The 25,575-nt window shown below is 48.7% G+C and overlaps 2 protein-coding genes across 4 annotated transcripts in view; both read left to right on the forward strand.

Annotated features, from left to right (window-relative positions):
* The first annotated feature begins 232 nt into the window (after positions 1-232).
* On the forward strand, positions 233-4,528 carry NAIF1 (nuclear apoptosis inducing factor 1). Of its 2 annotated transcripts, XM_063410297.1 has the most exons (3): positions 235-1,200; positions 2,012-2,461; positions 3,020-4,528. In XM_063410297.1, the coding sequence occupies exons 1-3, from the start codon at positions 696-698 to the stop codon at positions 3,025-3,027; spliced, it is 963 nt and encodes a 320-aa protein (XP_063266367.1). In that variant the 5' UTR covers positions 235-695; the 3' UTR covers positions 3,028-4,528. The 2 variants fall into 2 exon arrangements, with proteins under 2 accessions (XP_063266365.1, XP_063266367.1); XM_063410295.1 differs by having other exon boundaries at positions 233-1,200; positions 2,012-4,528.
* Positions 4,529-10,638: 6,110 nt separating this feature from the next.
* EEIG1 (estrogen-induced osteoclastogenesis regulator 1) overlaps positions 10,639-25,575 on the forward strand; it is a 37,786-nt gene continuing 22,849 nt past the window's right edge. The window contains exons 1-2 of one of the 2 annotated variants that reach the window (XM_063410048.1): positions 10,639-10,791; positions 12,138-12,768. In XM_063410048.1, the coding sequence (XP_063266118.1) occupies positions 12,623-12,768 (146 nt within the window). In that variant the 5' untranslated portion in view covers positions 10,639-10,791; positions 12,138-12,622. Of the gene's footprint in view, positions 10,792-12,073; positions 12,769-25,575 lie in introns of both variants that reach the window. The other variant, XM_063410049.1, reaches the window with a different exon arrangement.

Raw genomic sequence — 25,575 nt, forward strand, 5'->3', positions numbered from 1 at the left:
CGCCGCGGTGTTTCCGAGCGTTGCACAGGGAGGGGGTGCAGGCGCGCGGGCCGAACCGCAATTGGCTGAACCCCCTGGGGAGGCGGCGATAACGCGAACGTCTCCAATCAGAGCCAGAGCCGGGAGCCAGTTTGAGCTTGACGGACGTCCCGCGCATCCGGTATGTGGGAAAGCAGCGCGCGCTCTGGATTGATGGACAGGAGGAGCACCCAATGGGACTAGAGCGAGGAAATTCACGGGCGGGCCCAACCCCTCACCGGCCCCACGCAGGCCCAGTGCCTTGAGACCAGCGGCGGGGCGGAGCCGCCTTTGGCTGCCTGATGGACAGGGCGCTTGACCAGTAATAATGCGACACTGCAGGCGGAAGGCGGGAAATGTGCTTGACGGGCAGGCGGGCGGGCCAATCAGGCGCGGCAGGAAGAGGGGCCGATTCTGGAAGCCATTACGCCAGTGCCGCAGGGCGGGGGCCGTTGCGCGGGGCTGCCGGGCGGGCGCCGTACGCAATTTGCGTATCGTTGGCGGTGCCAAAGGGGGAGCGGGGGGGACCGACCCCTCCGGGCCCTGAGGGCCCTCGGGGCCCCCCTTTGTCCCCGGCCCCGGGGGTGGGGGGGCCCTGCCGCCCCTCGGCCCTGCCCGGCGTCCCCCAGGCCCCCCAGGTGTGACCCCGTGCCCCGTCCCCGCTGCCCCCCGTGGCCATGGCGTCGCCGCCGGCGCCCCCGGCCAAGAAGCGGAAGATGAACTTCTCGGAGCGGGAGGTGGAGATCATCGTGGAGGAGCTGGAGCGGGGAAAGCACCTCCTCGTCAACCACTTCAACGCGGGCGTGCCGCTGGCCGCCAAGGCCGCCGCCTGGCACGACATCCTGCGCCGCGTCAACGCCGTCGCCACCTGCCACCGAGAGCTGCCCGAGGTCAAGAAGAAGTGGTCCGACCTCAAGACCGAGGTGCGGCGCAAAGTGGCCCAAGTGCGGGCTGCCATGGAAGGGGGAGGCGAGAACCAGAACGGCGGCGGCAACGGGCCCGAGGGCGAGGACCCGGCGGGCGGCGCGGCCGCCCCGGTGATCCTCACCCCCATGCAGCAGCGCATCTGCAACCTGCTGGGAGAGGCCACCATCATCAGCCTGCCGAGCGGCGACTGCGGCGCGGGTGACGGGAGCGACATCCCCATCACCGCGTCGGCCACCACGGTCACCCTGACCCAGAGTGAGTGCTGCGCCCGCCGGAACGCTCTGGGCTGGACTGCAGGGCCACACAGAGGCCCCGAGCCATGTGTGGGGAGAGAACCACAGAATGGTTTTGGTTGGAAAGGACCTTAAAGAGCACCCAGTTCCAACCCCCTGCCATGGGCAGGGACACCTTCTACTAGATCAGGTTGTTGCATCCAGCCTGGCCTTGAACATTTCCAGAGATAGCCTGCCTGCAAGTCCTCTAGGCAGACAGAAGCCCCAGCAAAAAGAAATCTCCACATCTCTAATGAAATGCTCCTCCCAGTCTGCCCTTGTGCTGTAGGGGAGTGGCCGCAAGACACCAATGTACTGAAAGTCAGCTTGGGCAGCTGCACTCAGCCTTAAGAGCAAGGGAATCAAGGATCCTTTGCACCTTGGGAGATTATTCAGTGACACTCTGGGATGAAAAGCAGGGGGAAAAACATGTTCAGAGTTGATTTTCTAGTGTGCAGTGTCCCAAAGAGCAGCTCTTCTACCGACAGGGGCCATTCTGGGTCTTTTCTCTGCTGTTGTGTCAGTCAGTTAATGCTGTGTGGAAAGATTTTTCTAAACTGGAGGTTGAGAAATTATATTGTCTGGACAGATAAGGCATTCCATATTCCTTTGGATTGTACAGCCCATAAGGAAGCTCGACGGAGGGTGGAGTAGACTTAAATAGGTCATTTTGTGTGTTGCTGGCCATTGTATGTTATCTCACTGAACAGGCTGTGATATTCACTGAATAGTCCCGTAGATAAAAATCCTGTATCACCCCTACTCCTGACTCCCTTTCTGTCCTTTGTTCCCAGTTCCTGCAGAAACAACCTACCACAGTCTGGAGGACGGGGTTGTGGAGTACTGCACCACAGAAGCCCCCTCCACCGTCACTGCAGAGACGCCCTTGGAGATAATGACCCCTCAACAGGAGGTGTCTGCCAAGCCCCAGGAGCTGAAAAGCCGCATTGCCCTGAACTCAGCCAAGCTCCTGCAGGAGCAGCGAGTGACCAACCTGCACGTGAAGGAGATTGCCCAGCACCTGGAGCAGCAGAACGATCTGCTGCAGATGATTCGCCGCTCGCAGGAGGTGCAGGCGTGTGCCCAGGAGCGGCAGGCACAGGCCATGGAGGGGACACAGGCAGCGCTGAGTGCCCTCATCCAGGTCCTCCGCCCCATGATTAAGGACTTCCGTCGATTTTTGCAGAGCAATACACCCAGCCCATCGGTCACCACCGACCCTGGCCAGACAGGGCAACAAGATGGTATGATCCAGTGAAAGAAACAGTGATGGGAGGGGAGCTTTGATTGATGTTAGGAAAAATTTCTTTCCTGAAAGGGTTGTCAGGCCATGGCACGGGCTGCCCAGGGCAGTGGTGGAGTCACCATTCCTGGAGGGATTTAAAAGATGTGTAGATATGGCAGTTGGGGACATGGGTTAGTGCTTGGGAAACAGTTGAACTCAATGATCTTAAAAGTCTTTTCCAACCTAAATAATTCTGTGATTCTATGGGACATCTGCCATGCTAAAAACCTGCCCATGCTGGCAGAGGACACTTTGGAGCAAGGGGTGCTGTCTTGTCTCTGTGAACAGCTCCCTTGGAGTTTGGCTGAGTCTAAACAGCTTTCTCTGCTAATCTTGTGTCAATCTGCCTTTCCAGGCTCTCATACAGAGTCATAGCAGGATGTGTAGTAAACCAGCAACTTAACATGGATTGCTTTAGTTCCTCAAACAATAGATTTTTTTTAAAGTTATTTTTTAATTTCTGTTTGAAAAAAATCTATCCTAAGTATGACACCTCTGTTTTTGTCTCTCTCTCGAGATCTATAACCTTTAGCTGACTTCTAATGTGGAGAGTTTTGTTGGGATATCAGTGCTGCAGCTGCCAAGGTACAGTGGTCGTGAACACACAGTGAATGCATTTCTGGCTCTTGCTGAAAGCGTTTACTGGAAACACCACCGGATGTGGTGGAACCTTCCCTCTGCACTGGGAGCTGTGGCTCGTGCTCCTGCAGCGTCACATGCAGCCCATGCAGACCAGCACCCAGCCTCTGTGCAGTTCATGTCCCACCTACCTCCCCTGAGGATCCCGGTGGGATCAAAACAGCACCTTCACCTCATGTTTTATCTGCGTGCAGTCGTGGATTTTCTCTGTCAACTCGGCAGATGTGGTGAAAGTTTCATGTCTTGGGTACCAGAAACTCTCCTGGGATACGTCTTGGCACAATGTCTTTATTTATTGCGGCGTAAACACCCAAGGGCCTGGATGAGTCTCAGTCGGGTGGATGGAATGGTGAAACTCCATCTCTGCCTTATCTGCATAGTTTGTCACCTCCAGAATACCTTGATCCATCAAAGTGGACCTGGACTAAGGTCCTGGACTAAGCTGCAGCCACACGGGAATTCTCAGTGTTTAGGAGTTTGTCAGCCACTGATTTGAGGGAATTTTGGGGCATTACATCCTGCTGCTGGTGGTGTTTTGTACTGTTTGGGAACTGAAAGCAAGTCTAGCCATTCCGTGTTTGTCTGCTGGCTGGCCTCGTCCTGACAAACAGCTGAGATTCTCCTCTCTATCCTGTAGCATTAAACAGGGTGAAACAACATTACAGCCACTTCTGAGGCATTCAGGCTGTGGGTCCTTAATGAGAAAGCTTAATTGCACGGGATGCTCAACATGACTCTCACAGACTTGCAGTAACTTCATAAACTTTTAGATTAAAGGTCCATTTGTACATGCATGGAAGAAAACTTAGGGAAAGAAAAAAAGGAAGTGTAAGTCTTCTACTTTGCAAAGTGGCTTACACTTAACAGGCTTGTTGCTTGCCAGGTTATTACTTTTGAAATGGAACTTTTCCAGAGCTGGTATTTACTTGCTGTTAAGTCTCCTTTAGGGCTGATGAGGGAGTGAATTTGCACAATCAAATGAAACCTTTACACAGCCTTTAATGGGGAGATGCTGATGGGGCCCCCCATGGGTAGAGCAGTGGGTGAAGAGGTCAGTCCCTGGCCTTTACTCATCTCCTCTTGGCTACAAATCTGATGAGGGAGAAAAGGACAACACAGTGAGAAGGGTTTGGTCCCTGGAAGACTCCCAGCCCCCTGGGACTGACACCTCCAAGCTGAGTCAGGGTGGATCCTGCCTTGGCCAGTATCTCACCACATGAGTAGCATTTGCCTGACTCTTCCTCTTAGACTTTGGAGAATCAAATCAATTGCTGAATTGAAATTTATTTTTAAAGTGAGAACTATGTCATATGTGTTGGTTTACCTCATTTGTGTAATGATCTCTCCTTTACAAATATGAATTTTAATAAAAAATACATTTTGGTAAGCAGGCTGTGTCAGTTCATTAGTGGGTGCCAAGGCAGAAGTGGAAATGAGTTCATGGCAACGACTTTGCAACACAGAATCGTCACTGAGAGGGGACCAAGGAGAGCTGTGAATAACCACCAGTCACAGTAGCTTTTCCTCTTGTTTGTGAATCTTGTGGCCTTGTGTTTACATAATTACAGTCTTTTTCAAATAATAGCTTTTACAGGCTTACCTTGGAGCACAAGTTATTTCTCGGTGTCTGACAGATTACTGAAGTAATCTCCCAACTGCTCAAATGATGCCACAATAGCCTAAAATAATGGTAGAAATACCAGCCTTTGGCTTTAAATTGCATTGTGTATTTTTTTCAGTGACTAAACACTTCAGCTGTGTTGGTTTTCTAAAGGAGTAAACATGTTGCCATTGGAACCACCCATTTTTCTTGTCTTTTCAGGATAGATGCAAAGATTAGTCAAGCCAGCAGCATTCAAGTGCATGTTTTCTGTGTACAGATTTTTGTCTCATTAAAAAGATGTGTCAACATTTTAAAAATAGGGTGAACTGTGCAATGAAGGGCTTGGTTGTTGCTCATGCAGAGGTCATCAAACTTGGGGAGGGACAAAGAAAAGTGTCCCTTATTGTTAGAACCAAGACAAATGGGTGAACAGGACACCGACAGGGCAGACAAATACACAGGACATTCAACTGAACAGGCAACTGATGCCCAAACAGAACAAAAGCTAAGGAGTAATATTTATAGATGTTTATTTGTTCTCCTCCTGTACCTAGAGATTTGTATTCAACATCCAGACTGGGAAGGAGCCCAGAGATGTTCTGCCACAGGGTGCCTCGCACATGGGGGTGAGCAGCATCTTCCTGCCTGCTAGGGAAAGGGAAGTTTGGTGGGGGACTCTCAGTGGTGAGAAGAAAAAGTTTGTGGCTATGGAAGCAGCACTAAGCCACCAGGAGCACCGCAGCTCCCTCCGGAGCAAAGCTCTGTTTGCGATGTGTGCGGCTGCAGCCCAGGAGATGGCACTGCGCGCCGGGATCCCGAGCTGTGGCATTGCACCGTCCCACAAACCACCCCGTCCTCCACACCTTGTGCATCCTCTTTGCACCCTTCACTGGCGAATCTTTTCAAGCCTGAGAGCCTGGAGAAGAAATTCAAAGAGCAGAGCGCAGCAGTGAGATATCCCTGGAAAAGTCATGATGCCTGGGGACTCAGACCAGGTCCTCTGCTTCCCACAGGCATGGCAGAGGACACTGAGATGTCTGTCTTTGGGATGAGTGCACTGCAGAACTGAATGGGCAAGCACAAGATTAAAAAAACACATCAAGTTCCTCATTATAAGCAAAGGGCCAGGTTTTAGGGTTTTTTAGAAGGGCACACATATGTCAGTATCCCACAAGTACAGTGCACTGCCATCACCACATCACAGTTCTGGGAGCAGATCCCCTCCAAGGTAATAATCTCTCCAATGATATTGCCTGAACACTCACCCAAATAACCTCTCCTTCCTCCAGCATGTTTTTAAAGTTTGTCAAGCCTGTTCTGGCAAAGCACTCTTCTGGGGATCTTCTGTGGGTTTTTTCCTGTTGTGATGTGAGAGGGTGTTGCCAGCAAGTAGTGTCAGCAGAAGGGTGGTCAGGTCAGTGTGAAAATTAAAGCATTTAAGATTCTGTCTTTCTTGAAAGCACCCGGTAAGAAGTTTCATAAGACTGAGGAGCACAGGTTCCAGCCCATATTTTGAATGCCTGAATGAAGTCGGTATCACCTGCTCATGAGCCCTTGGGTCCCAGACGTGCAGGTGATTAACCCAAGGCAGAATCCCAGCGCCAGCAGGGACAGTTTCTTTCACCTCTGCCAGCTGGGATTCCAAATTAGAGGTTGCTGTGTCAAGGGGGAGCCACAGACCTACAGTTGCTTCTGATGTATTTGGGGTAACAGTGGCATTTGTGGGGTTGCGGTCACTGGGACAGACCATGGCCACAACCAGCAAGTCTCTTGTCTGTCACAGCACTGAAGGGATGGACGCTGGGATACAGACACAGGATAAGGCTTAATAAACACAACAAGCCTTGAGGCAAAGCAGGTTCCAAGGCTGCAGATTTTGGAAGGGGCAAGTGAGACCCAGTTCCACCCCCGGACCTCACAGAATGAAACCAAGAGTCCTGCCGCACATTCCCAGGACACACTGAAGCAGACATGGAAACCAGTAAACAAAAAAAGCCAGGCAACTGGATTTTCAGGTCTAGCCACATATTTGGGGAAAGGAATCCACCGACTCCAGATTCCTGGGCTCCCTTTGTCAATAACAGGATTCCCAGTGCTGGCAGGCCAGAAACCCTCCATGCAGGTGTGTCCTTTGCACATCCAACAGGAAACCCATCCTGGCACAGAAAGTGAAACAGTTCCTGGCCTTTATGATGATGAGTTTAGTTAAATATGGAACAAGTGAAAAAGCAGGTCAAAGTGCAGCTCACAGCCTGTTATTAAGCTAAGATACAAGCTTGGAATAACTCCACACCACGGGATAATCCGATGCAATGGGGATAGGTACCCATTCCCCTCACAGGGTTTCCAGCTGCCTGCATGCTAACAGCTTACACTGCTGTGGTGTCTGCACCCCCTGCCCCATTTTGGGAGCCCCCCAGCCTGGACCTACTCTTGGTTCTGTGGGAGGCACCCACTCATTGCAGCTCCCACGGCTCCTTGGAGCAGGGCATTGCATCCCACCCATGGCTCCAAGAATGCATTTACAGCAGAAAGTGTCATGTGATAATCTCTTTTTCTTGGATGATGAGGCTGAAAGCTCATTAAGGCCATTACAGCTGAGGCGATAGGTGTAACAGAGGAGAACCATTACAGTGTAATTTAGTTTTAGAACTTTAATCATCTGGCTGCCAGGACAAATGAATTAGCGTGATGATGCTTTCCAGAGGAAGATGCTGATGATGTAGTTTGCAGGGCTTGTGCATCTGGGATTCCCTTGGGGTAAGAGATAGGATTTAAAGGCTCACCAAATGCATTACAGGATCTACCTCACTTCACCTCACTGAGTTTTGTCCCTCCTGCATTTATCTCGCCTTGTTTCTCCACTGCTGCTTTATCTCTGTCCTCAAAGCAGAGAGGAGGCAAGACAAGGCATCTCTGCTGGTGCTCACTCGCCCTGGCCAGCTGGGCACACCTCTCCAGGAGAGCAGAGGTGAGGCCCAGACTTAACTGCAGAGCACAGACTGATAAAAATATCCCAGACTGATAAGACAATGCCCTGAGCCAGCAAAAGTTGAGGAAGTGGTGGCGGCACTGGGGAGCGGCCTCAGGAAAGGCTTAGGTCAGGAAGAGCACAGGGCAGGGATGTGGCTGAGGGTTATGGAGCAGAGGTGAGGTGGGCACGGCCATAGAGGAGAAATCCTAAGATGTGAGTCTGGGATGAGCAGAATCCATGTGTATAAAAGCACCTTAGTCACACACACACAGCCCCACGGCCAATGGATTGCACCTGGAGCAGAAAATAATATAAAGCCAGAGGGATGGTGGATGGAGGAAGATACCCTACACCCACATTCCCTCTGTGGGAGGCTCACACTAACCTATCCCCTCTGTAAACAGGAGCACTGTCCCTTTAAAACATGGGAATTTCTCCAGAAACAATTATGCAGCATAAACACTGCAAAATCAACAGGGTGAATTTTGAACTAATAAAGATTTAATCTCTCAGTCATGAGACTGCATTTGTTAGGAAAATACAGATATCCCTGAGAATGCAGCTATGGCTGCTATACTACACACTGCTCAGCAGCTCGCTGGGCATTTTTCCAAATCCTTTTAACATCAGTCACATTATTCAATTAATTATAAAAACAGTGAGGTTTTCAAGAGATGTTTGTGATAAAACTGCAAAGTAAATATGCGTGAGAACAGCAAGGATTAAAGTCTCTGTAAACTTTAGCATTCGAGGCTGTTGCTATAAACAAGAGCAGTCCTCGAGAATGTTATTTACCAGAGTGAATCATAGCAGATAACACAGTCTCCTCCCACACCACACACAGGGGTGGAAGCAGAGCATCCACATGTCTGTCAGCCGTGTGCTGGGGCATAAGAGGTGTGAGAGCTGGGCTGGATTCTTCACATGCTTCTGGTATTTCAGCAGCATAGCTTGGTAAATATTTAGCAGGCTCAGCTCTTTCCCAATAAGCTGGAAACAGAAATCAAAAAATACCAGTCCATCTCCAGCAATGCCTCAAAGCCTTGAAAACACCAGATAGGAATTGATGGAAGGATTCAAGCCTCGCCTGTAGCAGCAGCCTGTAAACCCTGCTGTTTCCTGGTAACTCCTGGTATGTTCTGTGATGGTCTCATTGTACCAATGCAAAATGTTTTCCCAGTCCACAGTCTGTGTGAGCTTAACCTGGTAAGCAAAAATGGTAACAATGCATTTGGCTTGATCCAATTTTTCACTTTTATCCAAGGATATTTCTGGGTACTTTTCCTAGCAGACTCTTCTTTTTTTTTATAAGGCTCATGTTGTGGCAGAATTATTTGATAGCTCTGATATTGTCTGCATAGATGGCAGATTACAGGCAAGGAGTCTGGGCATCAAAGCCTGGCAGAGAGCAAGGATTCCCAGGCTTTCATCCAAGCTTTGCATATCAGCCTTGGGAACAATTCCTCCCACATGAGCCTCAACTTCTCAGCCACAGAGGCTCTCGGGCAAACGCCTGAATTTAAAATCTAGGCAAATCACGTTGATGATTGCAGGCTCCTTCAGGACAAGGTGAGACATTTTGTTCTGCTTGCCCTTAAACGATGGAATCCAGCCTAACCAGGGATCCCAGCCACAGCGCTGGACACAGCAGCAGCACATAATAACAGCGAGCCACGTTGATGAAGGGATGTGCCCAACTGGTTGCCACATCTCTCGTGTGGAGGGTGAGATTCCAGCTCCAGGCCCTGCCTCATGCTGCTCCCCGGGGCTCTGTGGTACCAGGGCCTCCCTGCTGCTCCCAGCCAGCCCAGGCACTGCTGGCCTGAGCCACAGCCACTCTGTGGTATCCTGAGGGGACAGAGTGGCCACACTGCTGAGTGGCTTGAGGAACCGTGTGCCTGCAGCCCATGGGACACGCTGATGAGAGAGCTATGTCACCAGGAGCTGCTTGGGCACTGGGACAAGCCAGGGGAAGGGCTCCTGGCTGTCAGGAGGATGCAGGAACAACAGTCTGTCACTGAACCACAGAATGGGTCAGGTTGAAAGGATCCACATGGGTCACCTGGTCCCATCTTCCCGCTCAAGCAGGGTCATCCCAGAGCACATGGCACAGGATTGTGTCCAGGCAGTTCTGGAATATCCCCTGTGAGGGAGACTCCACAACCTCTCCAGGCCAGTGAGCAATCACTGCACAGGAAAGACGTTCTTCCTTATGTTCAGGTAAAACTTCCTGGGCATTTCTTTCTGCCTATTGCTTGTTGTCCTTGTGGTTGGCACCAACTGAGCTGAGCATGGCTTCATCCTCTTGGCACTCCACTTTAGGTATTTATACATATTAATGAGGGCCTCTCTCAGTTATCTCATTTCGAGGCTAAACAGGCCCATCTTCCTCAGCCTTTCCTCATAGCACAGATGCTCCAATTCCCCAGTCATCCTCACTGTCCTCCGCTGGACCCACTCCCAGGAGCTCCGTATGTCTCATGTCAGAGATGACTCTGCCATCACCTCGGCCCAGGCAGGGACACCCCAACCGCAGGCCCCCGCCATCCCCTCAGCTCCGGTGCCAGCTGGGGGCCGCTCAGCCTGCGGAGGGGCTCCAAGCCATCCTGTGGGGCGGGAAGCCCAGCGCTCCAATTCCCGCTGAGGGGACAGCGACCACCCCGCTTCCCGCCCACCCCCTCAGGCAGGGGGCGGGGCTTTTCCAAACCGACAGCCCTCCAAACCAATCCTCGCCTTCTCTTCCCCGCCCCGTGCCCGAGCAACCAATCACTGCCTCGCACTGCCATCCCGCCTCCTTACTGCTGTCCAATCGGGCGGCGCCGCTCGAGTTCTCCCGTCTCGGGAGGGAGGGCGGGGGTTACGTGTTGTCGGTATTCCCGAAGCGCGGCGGCGCCGCTCTCCCCGCGCGCTGCTCCCGCACCGCCTGCGCCATCGGCGTAGCGGCCGCAGTTGGCGTAGCGCGGGCAGAGGCGGCCGTGTCGGGGAGCGGCGGCCGCCGTGCGAGGAGCGGGCTGGAAGAGCGGGCAGGGCCGGGCAGGCACCGGGCCGGGACCGCGCCAGGACCGCGCTGCAGGTCAGTGAACCGCGCTGGGAAGCGGGCTGAGACCTTCCGTAAGGCAGCTGGTGACGGGGGGCCGGGAGAGGGGTAAGATCGGGCTGCAGCTCGGTGCACGGGCTGGGAGGCTGCTGAGCCCGGGCTGCAGCTCGGTGCACGGGCTGTGGGAACGGAGCTGGGCTGTGGGGACGGAGCTGGGCTGTGGCCCGGGCACGGCTCGCTGCTGGGCCCCTGGGGCTGGGCTGCAGGGTAGTAGGGGGGTTCAGAGGGACAAGAGGTGGGCTGAGATCTGGGCACAGCTCAGTGCACGGCTCGAACAGGGAGCTGGGACCTGGGCACAGCTCAGTGCACGGCTCGGACAGAGAGCCTGAATACCATTCAGTGCATGACCCCAGAGTGCCAGGGGACAGTCTGTGACCTCACAGCATCCAAGGCTGTGACCTGGCAGCAGCTCGGCGCAGGGGCAGGCAGTGCTGGCGGTGCGGAGCATTGACCCGCAGAGGTAGGAGCAGGTACTGCCCGTGGTGTGGAGCATTGCCCCGTCTCCCCCCGACTCTGCTCCAAGGTATCTACGGGACAGCAGAACCTCCGTGGAGGTGCCCGGGCCCTGGCAGAGCCAGCTGGGTTCTCCCACAGCCACCGGGCTGGAGAGGGTCTTTAATCACCACCCACGCAGGCAGCTCGTAGAATCAGTGAGGGTTGTTTACTGCCCGGTGTTCATAACCTTGTCCCTTTGCGATGTTAATCAGCTCCTGCCTCCCTGGTTTAGGTGTTGTGTAAATGTGTAACAAAATCGCTGTCTCCAGCCCCAGATCGGAGCTGTGCAGGGCACAGCTCTGTGCAGACCCGGTGCCGGGGGAAGGCAGCGTTCCCGGTGGGGCTGACGATTGGACAGCCGGATGACCTGATTCGGTTGTTATGCTGTGTAATCTGGAGCAGACTGCTTGTCTTTTTCCCTCTCTGCTGCTCACTCCATTTATAAGATACAGGTGCTAACACTTAGGGCTGGTTGGAAATGCAGGGAAGAAACGTATTTTTCATTTCTTGAGACGGCTTTTCCTTCCTCTTGTTAGACTATACGCTAGAATGATCTTGTACTGTAAGCTGCTTCTAAATATGATGACTGAAAATAGAGCAATTTTTTATTAGCTGCTTTGCAAAACAGAAATTACAAGGGGGATGACAACAGTGAAGCTTGCCCTAGGCAAAAAGGGGAAAGAGGATGTTGGGGCTGGGCTAATTGGGGCCATACCTCTTCAGACTGGAATGAGTCTGTACTGAATATTACCCATCCAAACAGGTTTTAGAGCAGGAGGAGGAGTCCAAGACTGGCTGGAACTAATTTACTCATTTCCCTCCCAAAGGCTGACCCAAAGACCTGTATCAACGAGTTGCACAAGAGATAGAGACTGGAAGCTCTCTGAATGTGCTGCCCACAGATTTAAAGCCTCTCTGGGGACTCGAGATGACTTCTCACAAGAGATGCTTTCAGGAGGGGTTGTGCTGAAGACAGAGCACTGCAGCCTCTAACTGGGACAGCTCCTGCTGGTCTGGAGCTGAGACCCAACTTCCCTCTCTCCCTTTCCCTTGGAGATGTTGCAGAGATTTAATCTGACCTCTTCCTGCTCACCTGAAGCCTGCCGTGGCGATGACCCCACAGCCAGATCCGACCACCAAAGAGAAGAGAATCGTGCGTTTGAAGCTGGGCCGTCGTTGTAACTGAACTGGAATTTACTCCCTGCTTGTGCTCCCGGAACAACTGCCCTTCCTCTGCTTTTCTGTTTGTGCTGTGAGCCACTTCTCCCTGGTCTTGTTTGGAATTCCTGAGCTTTCCACGCTGAATTTGCCCATGGCTTTCCTGATGAAGAAGAAGAAATTCAAGTTTCAGACAAGTTTCACTCTAGAAGAGCTGACTGCCGTCCCCTTTGTCAATGGGGTTCTTTTCTGCAAAATCAGGCTGCTAGATGGAGGAGACTTTGCTAGTTTATCTACCAGGTAAGACCCTGCCTGCAGAATTGCTCCTTGGCTGTGCTTCTTTCCCTGGTTATTCTTCCCTGGAGGGGTTTAGCATATGGCCACCACTTGCTTACCCCTTGATGGGATTTTAACAGTTCTGTTGTAGGGCCCCACATGCCGTATCATTCTCCAGAGCAGGGGAAGTACATAGCTGGAGAGCTCTGAACCTGGGTGGTGTTGGCTGATTTGAGCTGGATTGAATTTTTCAGAGATGAGGGGAGGGAGCAGGAGGTCACTCCCCTTAAAGGGGATTAAATCCTCTCTTCTCTTTCCCCCTCCTCCTTGCTCAAGTTCTCACACACTCTTTCAAACCCTGTTCTGTATTGCCTTCATGCCTTACTTGAAACTTAACTCTGTAGAAAACTATGTCTAAGCAAATCAACCCTTTCCAGCTTTGCTCTCCCCCTTTGATACTGAATTTCTGTTCTTGGTAAGGGTGGAAGTAGTTTGTTTTGCATTGCAAATTGCTGTGCAAGGGAAAACTGCTGCCTGGAGTCAAAGTTGTCAGTGTTAAAGACCTAGTTTATCTCCCTGAACTGATGCCATTGCATTTCCCACCTCAGAACAGCAATGTTTTCTATGTCACGTTGGGATCATTCTGCTACACATCTTAAAAGGTTCTGCCATCCTGTATTGGCATTTCTTTGACTCCTTCAGGCAGGTCTGTCCCCACTCTTGTTACTAATTGCTAATAAAAACTTGCTTTGTTTCCAAGTATGCACACAGATTACCACCAACAGTATGCAAACACGAATTCCATAACAGCCCAGACTTGCTTTCTGCTTCAAAATGTGAAGGAAGCCTTCAGTGGCTTACAAAACTTGTTTTTTTGCTTTCCTGAGTGACTGCTCCGTTTTAAAGGTACAGGATTCGTTTGTGCTAGATGTTAACTGCTTTATCCCAGGGCTAAAGCCTGGTTAGGTCTGGTTTCCTTCTTTGTGGTGCTGTGTACTGAGCTTTCTCATTTGAGGAGAGAAGATTTTATTGGGCAAGCATAAAACATTTCTGTCTTGCAAACAGAAATGGTAGGGCAGTGCTCAAAGCTTGGGTTTTTTGTTCAGAGGCACGATGCAACTTCATCTGAAGTCAGTAGAAGCCAAGGGTATGGAACACCTCCAGAAATGGACTTTGAATTAATTTCTCTTTTGAAGAAAATCTGTCAAAAGAGCTTTCCTCACAGTGTTCTCCCCTGAGGCTAGATCCTTGGGTTTGGTGGAAGCAGTTTATCTAAGGAATTCAAACAGTATGTGAACTTGGAAAGAAATTAACCCTTCCACTTCCTGGAGCCAGAATAAGTGGCACTGGAGGGTGTCTCAGGAAAAGCCTGTGCAGAGAAATGTCCATCTCCCTCTCCTTGTTGTCCCTGAAAGCGGCTTCTAGGAGCAGTCCCTGGGCTTTGCTGGTGCTGCCAGCCGTGTGGGTTGTTTTGTGAGCTGGCTGGGGTTCAGCAGTTCGCTCAGCGTTGCAGATGTGTTCCAGCAGCAAAATCAACTGTAATTCAAAACCAAACACATACACAGCTCAAAAGGAGCAGAGGAGAAGTGGCCGGGGGGTTTCCCGCCTTTCCCCCAACCTGTCTGTGCTCTAACTGAAAGCACATGGAAACCTGTTCCTGCTTGAAAAGTTATGGGTCTCAGTGGTATTGAGTCATTTGACCTTTTCCAAAGATTTTTCCCTGTTGCAGTTAGAGAAACTTCAAGAAGGATGAATTTCCAGAAGAGTTACTGTGTGGAGGGGCTGCCAGGTCATGCTCTGGCTTTGCCCTGTGCTCCTCTCTTCATTTCTATCACATTTTTGATATTCACTGGGAAAGATTAAAGGAAAGGAGATACTGTAAATGTGTTGTGTTAGAAATCTGTAAGTTATTTGGAGACTGTGATTGTTTCTCTGAAATCAAAATTGATTGGGTTTGAGGTTGTAATGTCTGGCAGGTAATCTCTTGTGAGCTGCTTATGTACAAAATCCAGTGTTTGCTCTGCAATCGATTTGGGCTTCTGTGATCTGGGCCATTTGGAGGTCTGTGGCTGTGATCGAGCTGAGCTGTAGCTCTTTATGACTACGAGTTTTCAGAGAACTGATCTGAATAATGTGTCCCTTGTCACCTGGAGTCTGTAAACTGAGGTTAGAAGTAGGTATAGGAACTCTTCACAGGAAATATTAAATCAGTTTTTGTAGTTGTAGTGTGGAAAGAGGACTGTTATACAGGAACCTCCAGAGACAAATCTTTCAGGTTATTTACAATAAGCTTACTTGACACCTCATAACTGTCTGTGGCAGGAGGTGGGAATGTGATATACTCAGTGAGTTGTCAGGTGGCACCAGGATCATTTGAGCCATGGGCAAGGCAGAAACAGCCCCTACTGCTGGCTCCTGTCAGCCTGTCCTGGTCCCAAGCCCAGCTCAGCCTGGGTTGCACATACAGAGCTGCCACAGCCTGGTGCTCTGGGTCTGGTGGGACACACACTGTCTGGGACCCCCTTCCCAGGCTGCACACACTTCTGGCTGGAGGGGAACCTGTCTGAAATGTATTAAGACTAAATGCTCTTAGGAATTCAAGAATGTCTGGAAAAGGTTCAGGTCCTGTCAGCACATTCAGTTTTGGGGATTTGCCTCTCCTGGGTTTTCTGGTTTGTTTGGGGTTTTTTAAATAATTATTTTCTTGCAGGCAGGTTCTCTATTTCCACTTTTCCTGTGCTCAGGCCTTGCATTAAACTATAGGTATTTTAATGACTAAAGTTTCAGCTGTAAATATATTTTTGCTTGTTCTTTCGTCTCCCTTTGTAAAGTTTTCTTAGGCTGTTCTGGGGCTTCTGAGGAATAAAACTCACAGGTTTCACTTTACAGTGCTTTGTGTTAAAGCATCTATTGTGTCTGTGGGTTTATCACCTTGCAGTTGGATTACAGAAGCTATCTCAGCTAGGTGTGGACCAGGCAGGTACTATATTTCCCCATAGAGAAGCACCAATATATTCCTTGAATATTATTAATCCACATACTTAAATAGCACATCCACCAGTGAATTCATTTGCCTCCCAAGTATGTTTAAAAATAGCAGGCTCAGAGAATTAGGGATGTATTCATGGCAACCGTTTTTGTGGAGCGGGTGGGCAGCTGCAGTTTGTGCCAGTTTGGAGCTTTCTGAGGGGTTGTGCAGCTTTGTTCCTAGAGAGATGAGACAATAAGTTCATCAGGAGGTGTCTCATCCATGGATCAGCGCAGGCAGGAGCCTGGGTGTCCAAATGAGTGCCTAAAGCTGCAGGCTGATCTAGTAAGTTCATGTACATCTTTGGATATCCCAGAAGAGGAAGACTCAATTAAATTCCCTCTCTCTGCTTACAGTTCATGTTGAGTGACAGCAGCTGCTCTTTGCCTGGGTGCTGAGTGATTTCTGGCCCTGCGTTGGCAGCGAGCGTTGCTGGCGCACAATGTGAAGGAAGTGGAAAGCCAGGTGTTATCCACAGACTCCTGACACCTCATCCTACATTGTTCTGTTAGCCTGCCAGCAGTTTCACTCTGGTATTTCTGGATTTGAAGGAAGGGGTTGTACTCTGAAAGCCCCTGTCTGACTCTAGGGGAAGGACTATTTTGCATGAGTTGAGCAGCTTTGAGGGCATTTCCCACCTTCCTCATTGTCTTCTGAAGGCACCTCAGACTGTATTTCCTTTGAGACCATGCTCTTGCAAGCATCTGCAGCATTTCAGCTTGGTTTTCTGATGCTAGCATTCACTGCAGCAGCTTGAAACAACAATGTAGCTTGTCCCTTGCAGCCCTGCCCTGTTTGCATGTGGGCTGGATCTGGGAAGACCTGACCCTGCTGGGGTGGTCTGACCTCCAGGTATGTCAGTGCTGCAGCCTGAACCCACAATGTTCTTAGCCTTGCAATTTTTAATTGGGTCACTATGAAAGGCCACTTCTTGCACTGCATACTTTATTTTTGGGTGGTGTAAAGCTGCATCCAGAAAACCAAAGAAACACTGATATTTGGGAAGGCACCTCACACTGGCAGCTCCCTGTGGACTGAGGTCAGCTTCTGTGTAAGTGTGGCTCTGCCATCATCATGTAGGCACAAATAACCTGAAGCTGCTTGCTTTTGGAGTTGGTGGGATAAAAGGCTTCGTAATGCCTTAGTGATAAACAGAATTTATTCACTTCTGTAGCACAAATAAAGGGGAGAAGCATTGCCCTGCTAACATAGGGCTGGTGATTCAAAAATTTTTGTGAAGAGAGGTGCAAGTGGTGCCTCATCCAGAATGCAGCTCTTGGTGGTGGGAGTTAGAAGTCAGCTACTTCACTGTCATTGTGCCTGACACTACAGGATCCTTCAGGTAATTAAGTTATGTTTAGCTTTTTCAGACCGGAAATCGTTAACTGTTTGTTTAATCAGAGACTGAAATACTGATTCAGCCTGGTTGAGATCTGAATCTTGACTACTGTCTGCCTTAAAACAAAGGTTAGGTAACTAAATAGTTCTTCTAGAGTCCCCAAGAGGGAAGAAAACTGGCTGGAGTGAAAAGGGGATCACTTGCTGAGTGCTTCTTTTGATTCCAGTGGAATTGTCGTGGTTTAGTAGAGCAAGGAATTTGGTTGTGACTTTAAACCATTCTCCCAGTTCTATATTTTAGGACAGTATGTGCTTGGCTCTATCTTCTGCTAGAGCACGTGGTGTGTTAACATATTTTAAAAGTACTTTTGTTGCAAATGTGTCTGGAAATGCAGACCTTCCCTACATGTACAAATATTCCTATTACACAGATCAATAGACTCAGTTTTCATGTTCCAGAGCAGCTTCACATGACATCCTTCCTTCCTGGCAGAGCCTCAGGAATAGGCTGGGGATGTTAACAGAGAAGTGGTTTGAATACAGCCTCTAGAAGTGATTTGCAATAAAACATTTCAAGATAACACTAAAGCATAGTACCTGCTGTGCCTTACATTCTGAAACAAATAGAAACTAGACAGCAAAGATGAGAAAAAGGGGATTCATTCCAGGAGTGCAGCTCAATGTAGGTGCAGGTTGTGAGAGCAGAAGCAGTGGACAAGGTTTAACCTCTCGCAGGTTGAGAGTGTTGGAAAAATTGCAGAAGTGTTGGAGCACCGCAAGGTCCCCGGCACAAACCAAGTTGTGCTTGGAGTTTGCAAGCACTTCTCTCACATTCTCTGGGCTCTGGCTGCTACACCTGCAGGGTCTGACAGATGCTTAGGAGTGGGTTGATTTGCTTTGTGCCATACTTGCCTCTTCCTGTCACTGGTCACCACACTGAAGCCTGTCACAAGACTGGCAGAACTACGTTAAACCTTCCTGCACGGGGGCTGTATCCTGCCGAGTAAAGAACAGTCTCTGTTCACGCCCTGGCTCTGTCCTGCCTGCTGTGGCTCAGGCAGAGGCTGCTCTGCTGACCAGAAGCTGCAATCTAAAGCGCTGTAAGCGATCCCCTGTGTGTACAGCATCAGTAAATACGTTCAGATACAGGCGGCTTTCAAACTTCCCCCTCATCGCCAACTCTGAGCTGGCATTGCTTTGACAGCTGACTCTTAGCAACTGCCTTATCTGTGTGACTTAAGCAGCCCTTGGCTCAAAAAAATTACTCATTGAAAATTAATGTTCTGCTGGGAAACTGGCGCTCTGTGGCCTGCTTAATTTGCAGGGTGACAGTACTATCAGCTCTGGCTGAGAATCAGGGAAGGTAGGTGAGAGTGGTCCTGCTCCTTTAAGACATATATTTATTGCTAAAATACAGGGAAAAACCTAAAGGGCTTTCCAGTCTCCTTATTCTTTGTGCTCTTGAGCTGCCATTAATGTTGACTCTAGCTTTGTAGCTGAATTTCTGAGGAATTCATGCGTGCCTTCGGCAGCCTGTGGTCTCTCTGCACAGCAGTTGGTATTTTAATAGGCCATAAGTTGCCAGTGGCAAGTTGTTCTGGTACCAGTTCCTAGATAAATGAGGCAGGTACAGATTTATTTCTTATTATTATTTTATTGCAGGAAACTACATCTGGTAGTGTTTCAGGAAAGAGCCCAGTGTCTTCCTCAGATCAGAGACCTCCCTCACTTCAGGCCTGGCAGTGTGGGATGGTGAACCCTGCAGCACCCACCTGTGCATGGCTCTGTGAGGCCTCATCCGTGCGAGGACAGGCGGATGTGCCTCTGTGTGTGACCTCCCTTCTTCAAACAGGATGTGTTCTGCATCCTCTGTGGGCTGCCAGCTCTGCACTGTGCTTGCAGCCTGCTCTGAAATGGGTCAGGAATTATTTCATAGCTGTGGGTTATTGTATGATAACCAGAAGCCTTTAGAAGTTCCCTGGACCAACATTTGGATCTGCATGTTTTTTCTGTAGCGTCCTGTGAATTCGTGTCAGTAATCCATGCTGTAAAGGTGATCATTTCAGGTGTTATTTCAGGATATGTCAGCCCACCCCAGTACCAGCTGCTTGCCCTGCAGGGTGAGAGACTTTATTTTTTCCCTCTTGCAGTTTATTCATATTATGCCAAGTGCACTTGCTGGGAGACACGATGCACGTCGCTGTTGTAACTCCGGACTTGGCATCACAATCCCTCTGGTACCATACAGTGGGACTCGGCATCTCATTTTAGTGCTTGGGTTTGAAAGGCACTTCCCACTAGACAAACAGTTGTGCCTGTGTTCACTGCATGAACAGCCGCCTTGTTTGGTGTATTTTTAATCTGATGAGCAAGAAAGGGAATTGTTGTGCACCATTCAAAATTGCTGATTGTCATGGATGTCGTTTCACGTGCTTCTCAAGGGTCACCCCTGTAGCTCAGTGGATAAGGCCAAGGAGCTGGGGTGGAGCTGTGGGATGAGGAAGACAATGAAGAGGAAGCACATGGAGCTCAAAGGATTGGGAGGGGGCAGGTGTGGAAGAGACAGGATGTTCTACATAAGCAGTGGCATATACAGCCTATAGCAGCCACACTCCCTGTGGATAGCGAGTAGCTGAGCTGGCAAGAGAGCAGATTATGCCTTTCCTTTGGCTGGGCTTATCCTGCCTCATTGGTGGGAGGAGGCCTTGAAGGAGGTCTCATCTTGTAGTAGGAGATGGGATGAAGCTAAAAATACTTTTACTGCTGTATGCTGTACTTTAAATAAGAAATGAACTCTCTCTGTTCAGCCTGAAAGCACTGTGAGTGCTTACATGGGAGGAAGGAAGAGACTGTGTGGATTTACTGTCCTGGAAGGCTAGAAAGCTGCAGCACTAATTAGCAATGCAGCTTTAGAGACCTACAAAGGTCGTGTGGTTGGTAACTGCCCTGAAATGTGCTCTCTGAAATAAGCAACTAAAGCTAGAAAACTTTCTTTTGGAGCTCTCTAGAACTGCATGTTTCCCTCAGTGAGGCAAATCCCATCTCTTGCCATTCAGTGTACCAAATGTAGAAAACAAAATGTAAGGTTTCTTTAGTGCCTGTCAAAAATTACCAAGCACTGTGCTCTAGTCTGGCTGTGCAATGGACAAGCAGATCAAGGCATCTGTAATAGAAAATCCTGTGAAATGGATGTGGCCTCGGGGTTTCAATTTGGGGCAGTCACATACCTCCATTTTGCTTCCAGAATAAAACTTTGTATGAAATGACCATGACAAGATTTTTTTTCACTAATGGCTATTGGATTAATGATTAGCAGAGACTCCTTCAGCCAGCTGCCACATGAAGGACTGGTCAGTGCATGCCTACCTGTGCTCCTGCCTGCCAGTGGAGCTTCCATTTCTCCTGAATTGCAAGTTGAAAGTGTGAGGAGTACATAATGGAGAGGCCAGAGTGAACCCTGACAATGTTTTCCAGCTGTCGTGTTCTCTGTCCGGTCACTTTTGTTTCCAGTCTTTCAGGGATAATATTGTTCATCAAAATAAAAATGCAAATGGCCAGGAGAGGAGGAAGGAAACACTTGTCTGGAAAAAACTCTGGCATTGAGATTTTTTTTTTTTTTTACCTGACATTATATCAGACATTGAAGCTTTATCCATGCTTGAGACAGCAAAGGTAAGGTTGGGTGGGGCATTGTGGTGTTCAGTGGGTTTTTGTTTGCATCTGTGTAGGTTGAGGAGAGGATTTCTAGTTTAGTTGTGTTTCCATCATGCTTATTTCTCCTGCTAGTTCCTGTTCTTCCCATCCTTGCTTAGGCTGTGCCTGCATGTCAGAGTATGAGGGAGGCACGTAGGATATTTATAATTCAGCAGTTTTTCCAGAGCCGTTAATGCTCCATTGCTCAGAAATGAAGCAATGCCATTTGCACTTAGGCAGCCTTGCTGTAACCAGTAAGCCCCAGCTAGGGCAGCATCCTGCTTCCAGACAAAGCAGGAAGGGCTGAGCAGAGGCAGTCTGCTTGCCTGTGTTACAGATTAATTATGCAGCAACACCTCTGCAGGAAAGCTTTCCCTGGCTTCTGTCACTGGCCTGTTCTGGTAACACCAGGCTATTGCATTTATATAAATGTCAAATTCTTTCAAGTGCAACGCTGCTCGTTTGTACCTTCAGTAGCCTGCAGTGCTCTTTGCTGCAAGGGAAACTGCTGTGGAAGTATTTCCTACAACTGTTGCTGTCCTTTGCTGCCTTTCTGCTTTGTTGAACACCCTTTTTGTGCTTTTTGATCAGGAAGTAGCTGATCATACTGTGGCTGCTGTTCCCTTTAAGGTCCATTTCTGATGTCAGTTTATAGTGATGACTTTTCCTGCTGTAAGTGCAGGTGCATCTGTTGTTTCAAAACAAACCTGCCTGTTGTTTTCCCCCCAGAAGTGATGCAGTACATCTCCAATGTCATTTGCTCTCAGCAGGGGAGAATCAAGGGAGCGTGTCTGAGTACAGCTTGTGGTGACAGCCACAGAGGAGGTAAAGCCTCTCTGATGCTCAGATACCAGCTTCTGCAATAGCATCCTGTGCTGACATCTCCCAAGGTCTTAACCAGCCCTTGCTGCTGCCACTAAATGCAGAGCTCTCCCATACTCTGCCTTTAAACAAGACGTAATTTATGAAACCTCCTTTCCCTCATTAGGATAAGTGGCACCATGAGATATTGGTCATTCTTAGAAAATTGTGTTTGTCTGCAGCTCTGGCTCCAGAGGAGCAAAATCAGCTCTAACTGCTGTGTCTCTGACCCTTTTCTCTCCCCTCTTGCTGGCTCTGACCCTGAAACTGGGGCCAAAGGGAAGGGAGAGTTGAGTGAGGCAGATTTAGGAGTCCCAGCCCATCACCACTAGTGCAGTGGTGAGTCAGGGGACAACAAGCTTTGCTCAGCAGCCTCTTCTCATTTGCAAACCTCTCCTGCTGAGTGGCCTTTTTGCTGATAAACACCAGCAGGGATAGATATTGATGGAGGGGACAGAGGTTCAGGGAGAATGTGTTTGAACCTTGTCCATAAAACCAGACCTGGTTTGTACTGCTGAATGGTGCCTCTATAAAAGAGCCATCATAAAACGCCTGTGTTGATCCTGGAGTAAAAAAGTTGCTGTTAACATATAAAGGGCCTTCTCCTGAGCTATTGTATTTGTTTTGAGTAAGTATGTACTCTATAGAAGTGACTCACAGGGAAACACGTCTGAACATGGCTGGGTGTTACCTCTTGGGTAACTAAACCTACTTTTAGCACCAGGGTTGACTTCAGGCAGCTTATTTGCTGTAAGACTCTTCAGCATGTTCAAGCCAAATTGCAGTGATGTTACATCATATGGTGTTAATGAAATTATTCCAGAAATGAACTTGGCCTCATGTGCAGGTTAATTTGCACTATAAAGACCTCTCTGGTACAGCTATATTGGCAAACTCTCCCAGTTGAAGCAGGGTTGATATTGGCAAAAAAAGTCAGTTAACTATTTTGGCATCATTATATCTTCACGTGCCCTAAATCTGCCTTAGAGGCAAAACCATTTGTCTCTGCACATCACTTGTGTTAGTGATGTTGTTCCTAGTCTTGTGTTGATTCCCTTCTGAGTTTTCATTTGCCAGATTTACTATCCCAGCAAAGCCTTGGCCTGTTGAATCGATCCATGTCTGGATTTTTCTCATCTTGGGGGACAAGTGTAGATTTTTTTGGTTTCGAAAGGTAGCTTTTTTCTTTATAAGTAGCTTTTTCTTCATAAGAGCATCTCGTGTTCAAAGCTAGCTTTTTTGCAGTACAGAGTTGTAGCCGTGTCTTGTGGCCTGTGAGCTGGGCACATTATCAGAGTTCTCCTTGGTGGAGTTTACGTTGCTGTCTTTCTTCGCTGAGAGTTTAAATTTAGTCAGCAAAATGCAAATCTGGAATCTCTCAGAATGACAGCTAACACTTAGGGGATGAAGGAAGTTTATAAATACACCAGCAACAGATAATCAGCGAGTCTTCGTTTTACATCTGTGATCTGCCAGAAGTGAAAAGGCTTTCGAGAAAAGCCACGTTGTGATTCAGAAACACGTATTGACTCAGAAATTTACTGTATTATTCTACCTTAATCTTGTAAGCATCTGTACAGAGTGAACTTCAGAGTTTTTCTGACGTGTTTGGGACCTTCTGAAGCTTTAGTTCCTCAGTCTGTTAGAACCACTGGGGAAATATGAATTGTGATTTGTCCAAAGGGCCAACAGGCCCTGGAAGACTTGGGATTTTTTTTTCACCCTATTTTAACTCTTGTGGGGTTTACTGTGCAGTTGCTGGTAATAAGCCTGAACACCTCTCCTTCTGTGCCTTCCATCCCCCAGTAACAGTGGATTCTCTCAGCTTGGGTTTTTTTATCCCCCTGTAAGTCTAGCTGGCTGGATGGGAGGTGTAGTTTAGACTTCATGAGCAGTGACTTAGTTAAGTTGCCCTTATGCTTGTTTTATGCACATTTGATTGTTTGGTGGTTGTAGTTGTAGAATGTTAGATCTAAGAGATGTTTAGGCCCAGAGTTAGACAAGTTCTTGAGAGCTTGGTGGGTGTGAACTGCAAGGCAGCACAAAGCAAGAGGAGCAATACATGTGAGCCAGGCTGGAGAAGGGACCACTGGCATACAAAAACCTGATTGTGGGAGCTGCTGCCTGACCTGGGCAGACTCAAGTGCAACCTGCAGGGCAGACCTGCTCTGGTTTCTTCTGAAAGTTGTGGATTTGCTTATGTGAGGAGAGCACCGGTGGCGAGCTTGGCAGCCTGGCACATGGCTCATTCTTGGCTAACCCAGCTCCGACATAGTCTATGGGAACAATGGAAGTAGGAGTTGATGTGGTGACTCAGTGCATGATGAGAGTTCAAAAAAAGCAAATACGTTTTTCAGCATTCAATACGCACGTTATTACAGACTGGTGTTTTAGTAACTGAGTCATCTAGCCAGTTATTCCTTTCTTTACACTTAAGAGTTTGGTAGTTCTTTGCTTGTGATGTTTTTGCTCCTGGCACACATCCCTGGCTTCAGACCAAAAGGAGCTCGTGCTCTGTAGATGTGGCAAGAAGTCCTTGGATATGTGTTGCTTTGGGTTGGTCTGCCTTCAGCACAGTGTGTAACAATAGATGTATTGCACTGCATTTACTGTTACACTCCCTTCTCAGATTTGTTTTCCTGATGTCCAGCTTTTCTTCTTTGCTTCCAGATGACAGAATGTAAATTACAAATACCTCAAAGCAGAGAGGCTCTGCTGGGCATGTCCCATCTTTAAAATGCCATGTACCCATCCCTTGCTGCTTGCAGCCAAGTCTGTTAGAATTATTTCTCCATGCCTTCTCTCTGCTCCACCCTTCCTTACCCTTCCAAAACTCATCTGACTTGTTCTATAGCTTAAGTTGTAAAGGGTCATTTTTCTGTTACTTACTTTCTCCATTTGGCACAATTTTTGTTTCCTTATGCAGCCTCCCCTGTAGCACATGGTAACAAGTTGCATGTGAATTTTTTTTAATAACCTCCATTGTTTCATTTCTTACATTATTTTTAACGTAATTCATGTTAGGAGCTTAATAGTTTTAAGATTTAGATGCAAGAAATGGTTGGAAATATTCCTGCTAGAATAACTCCCAGTGGTTTGAGAATCCCTGAATGTACTGGAGAGCCTGGCTACCCAGTGCAGTGATGTGGAGTATGTTGGATGCACTGCTCTGGAAAGCTCTTGCCCATGGGACACAGAGCGTGAGGTGCAGCGTTTCGTGTCTGTCACTTACAAAGGACACGTCTGGGTTCATGTGACTGGAGTCCAGACATAACTGAATTACTTTTAAAGAAGCTGCTAATATACAGCTAGGAATGCTGATGCTGGGGGGGTTTGTTCTGGTGACTGACTGACTGCCAGCCCTGTTCTCCAGGAGGGATTATCACCCCTGGCTTGTACTGGTGGACCTTTATCAAGATTGATCACTGCCTTGGAGGGAACTGTAACACACAGTTCCAAAGATGTACTTTACAGAAATAGGCTTTTTCTGGAAATAAGGTTAAAGTCACAAAAAGTCAATCCCTTGCCTGCTAGATGCCAGCTGACTCCTAAGGACAATTTCTAAATCATTCTTTGAATACTGTTTTCATTTCATGCTTGCCTTATTGTTTTTGCTCCAGTTCTTTCCTCATCTGCCTTTCACATCCTTGGTGAAGTTGTCATCGTCCCCTGTCCCCCAGTGAAGCCGCCTTGACTGTTCCCTTCCTTGGCTTCTCAGTTGTGGCTGGAGTTTCTTCCATTAGCTTTTTTTTTTTTCCCCTATACATTTGCCATTAATCCTTTTTCCTGTATTTGTCTCATATCCAGTCAAGTAGGGATTAAGCAGCCTGTGCTCTTAACTGTGTAAATGGAATCTGGTTTCCTGAGCTGACTTTCCCCTGCTCTTCCTTCCCCGTCCATTCTTCCCCACC

This window comes from Prinia subflava, chromosome 12 (assembly GCF_021018805.1).
Source record: "Prinia subflava isolate CZ2003 ecotype Zambia chromosome 12, Cam_Psub_1.2, whole genome shotgun sequence".
In the NCBI taxonomy this organism is placed as follows: domain Eukaryota; kingdom Metazoa; phylum Chordata; class Aves; order Passeriformes; family Cisticolidae; genus Prinia; species Prinia subflava.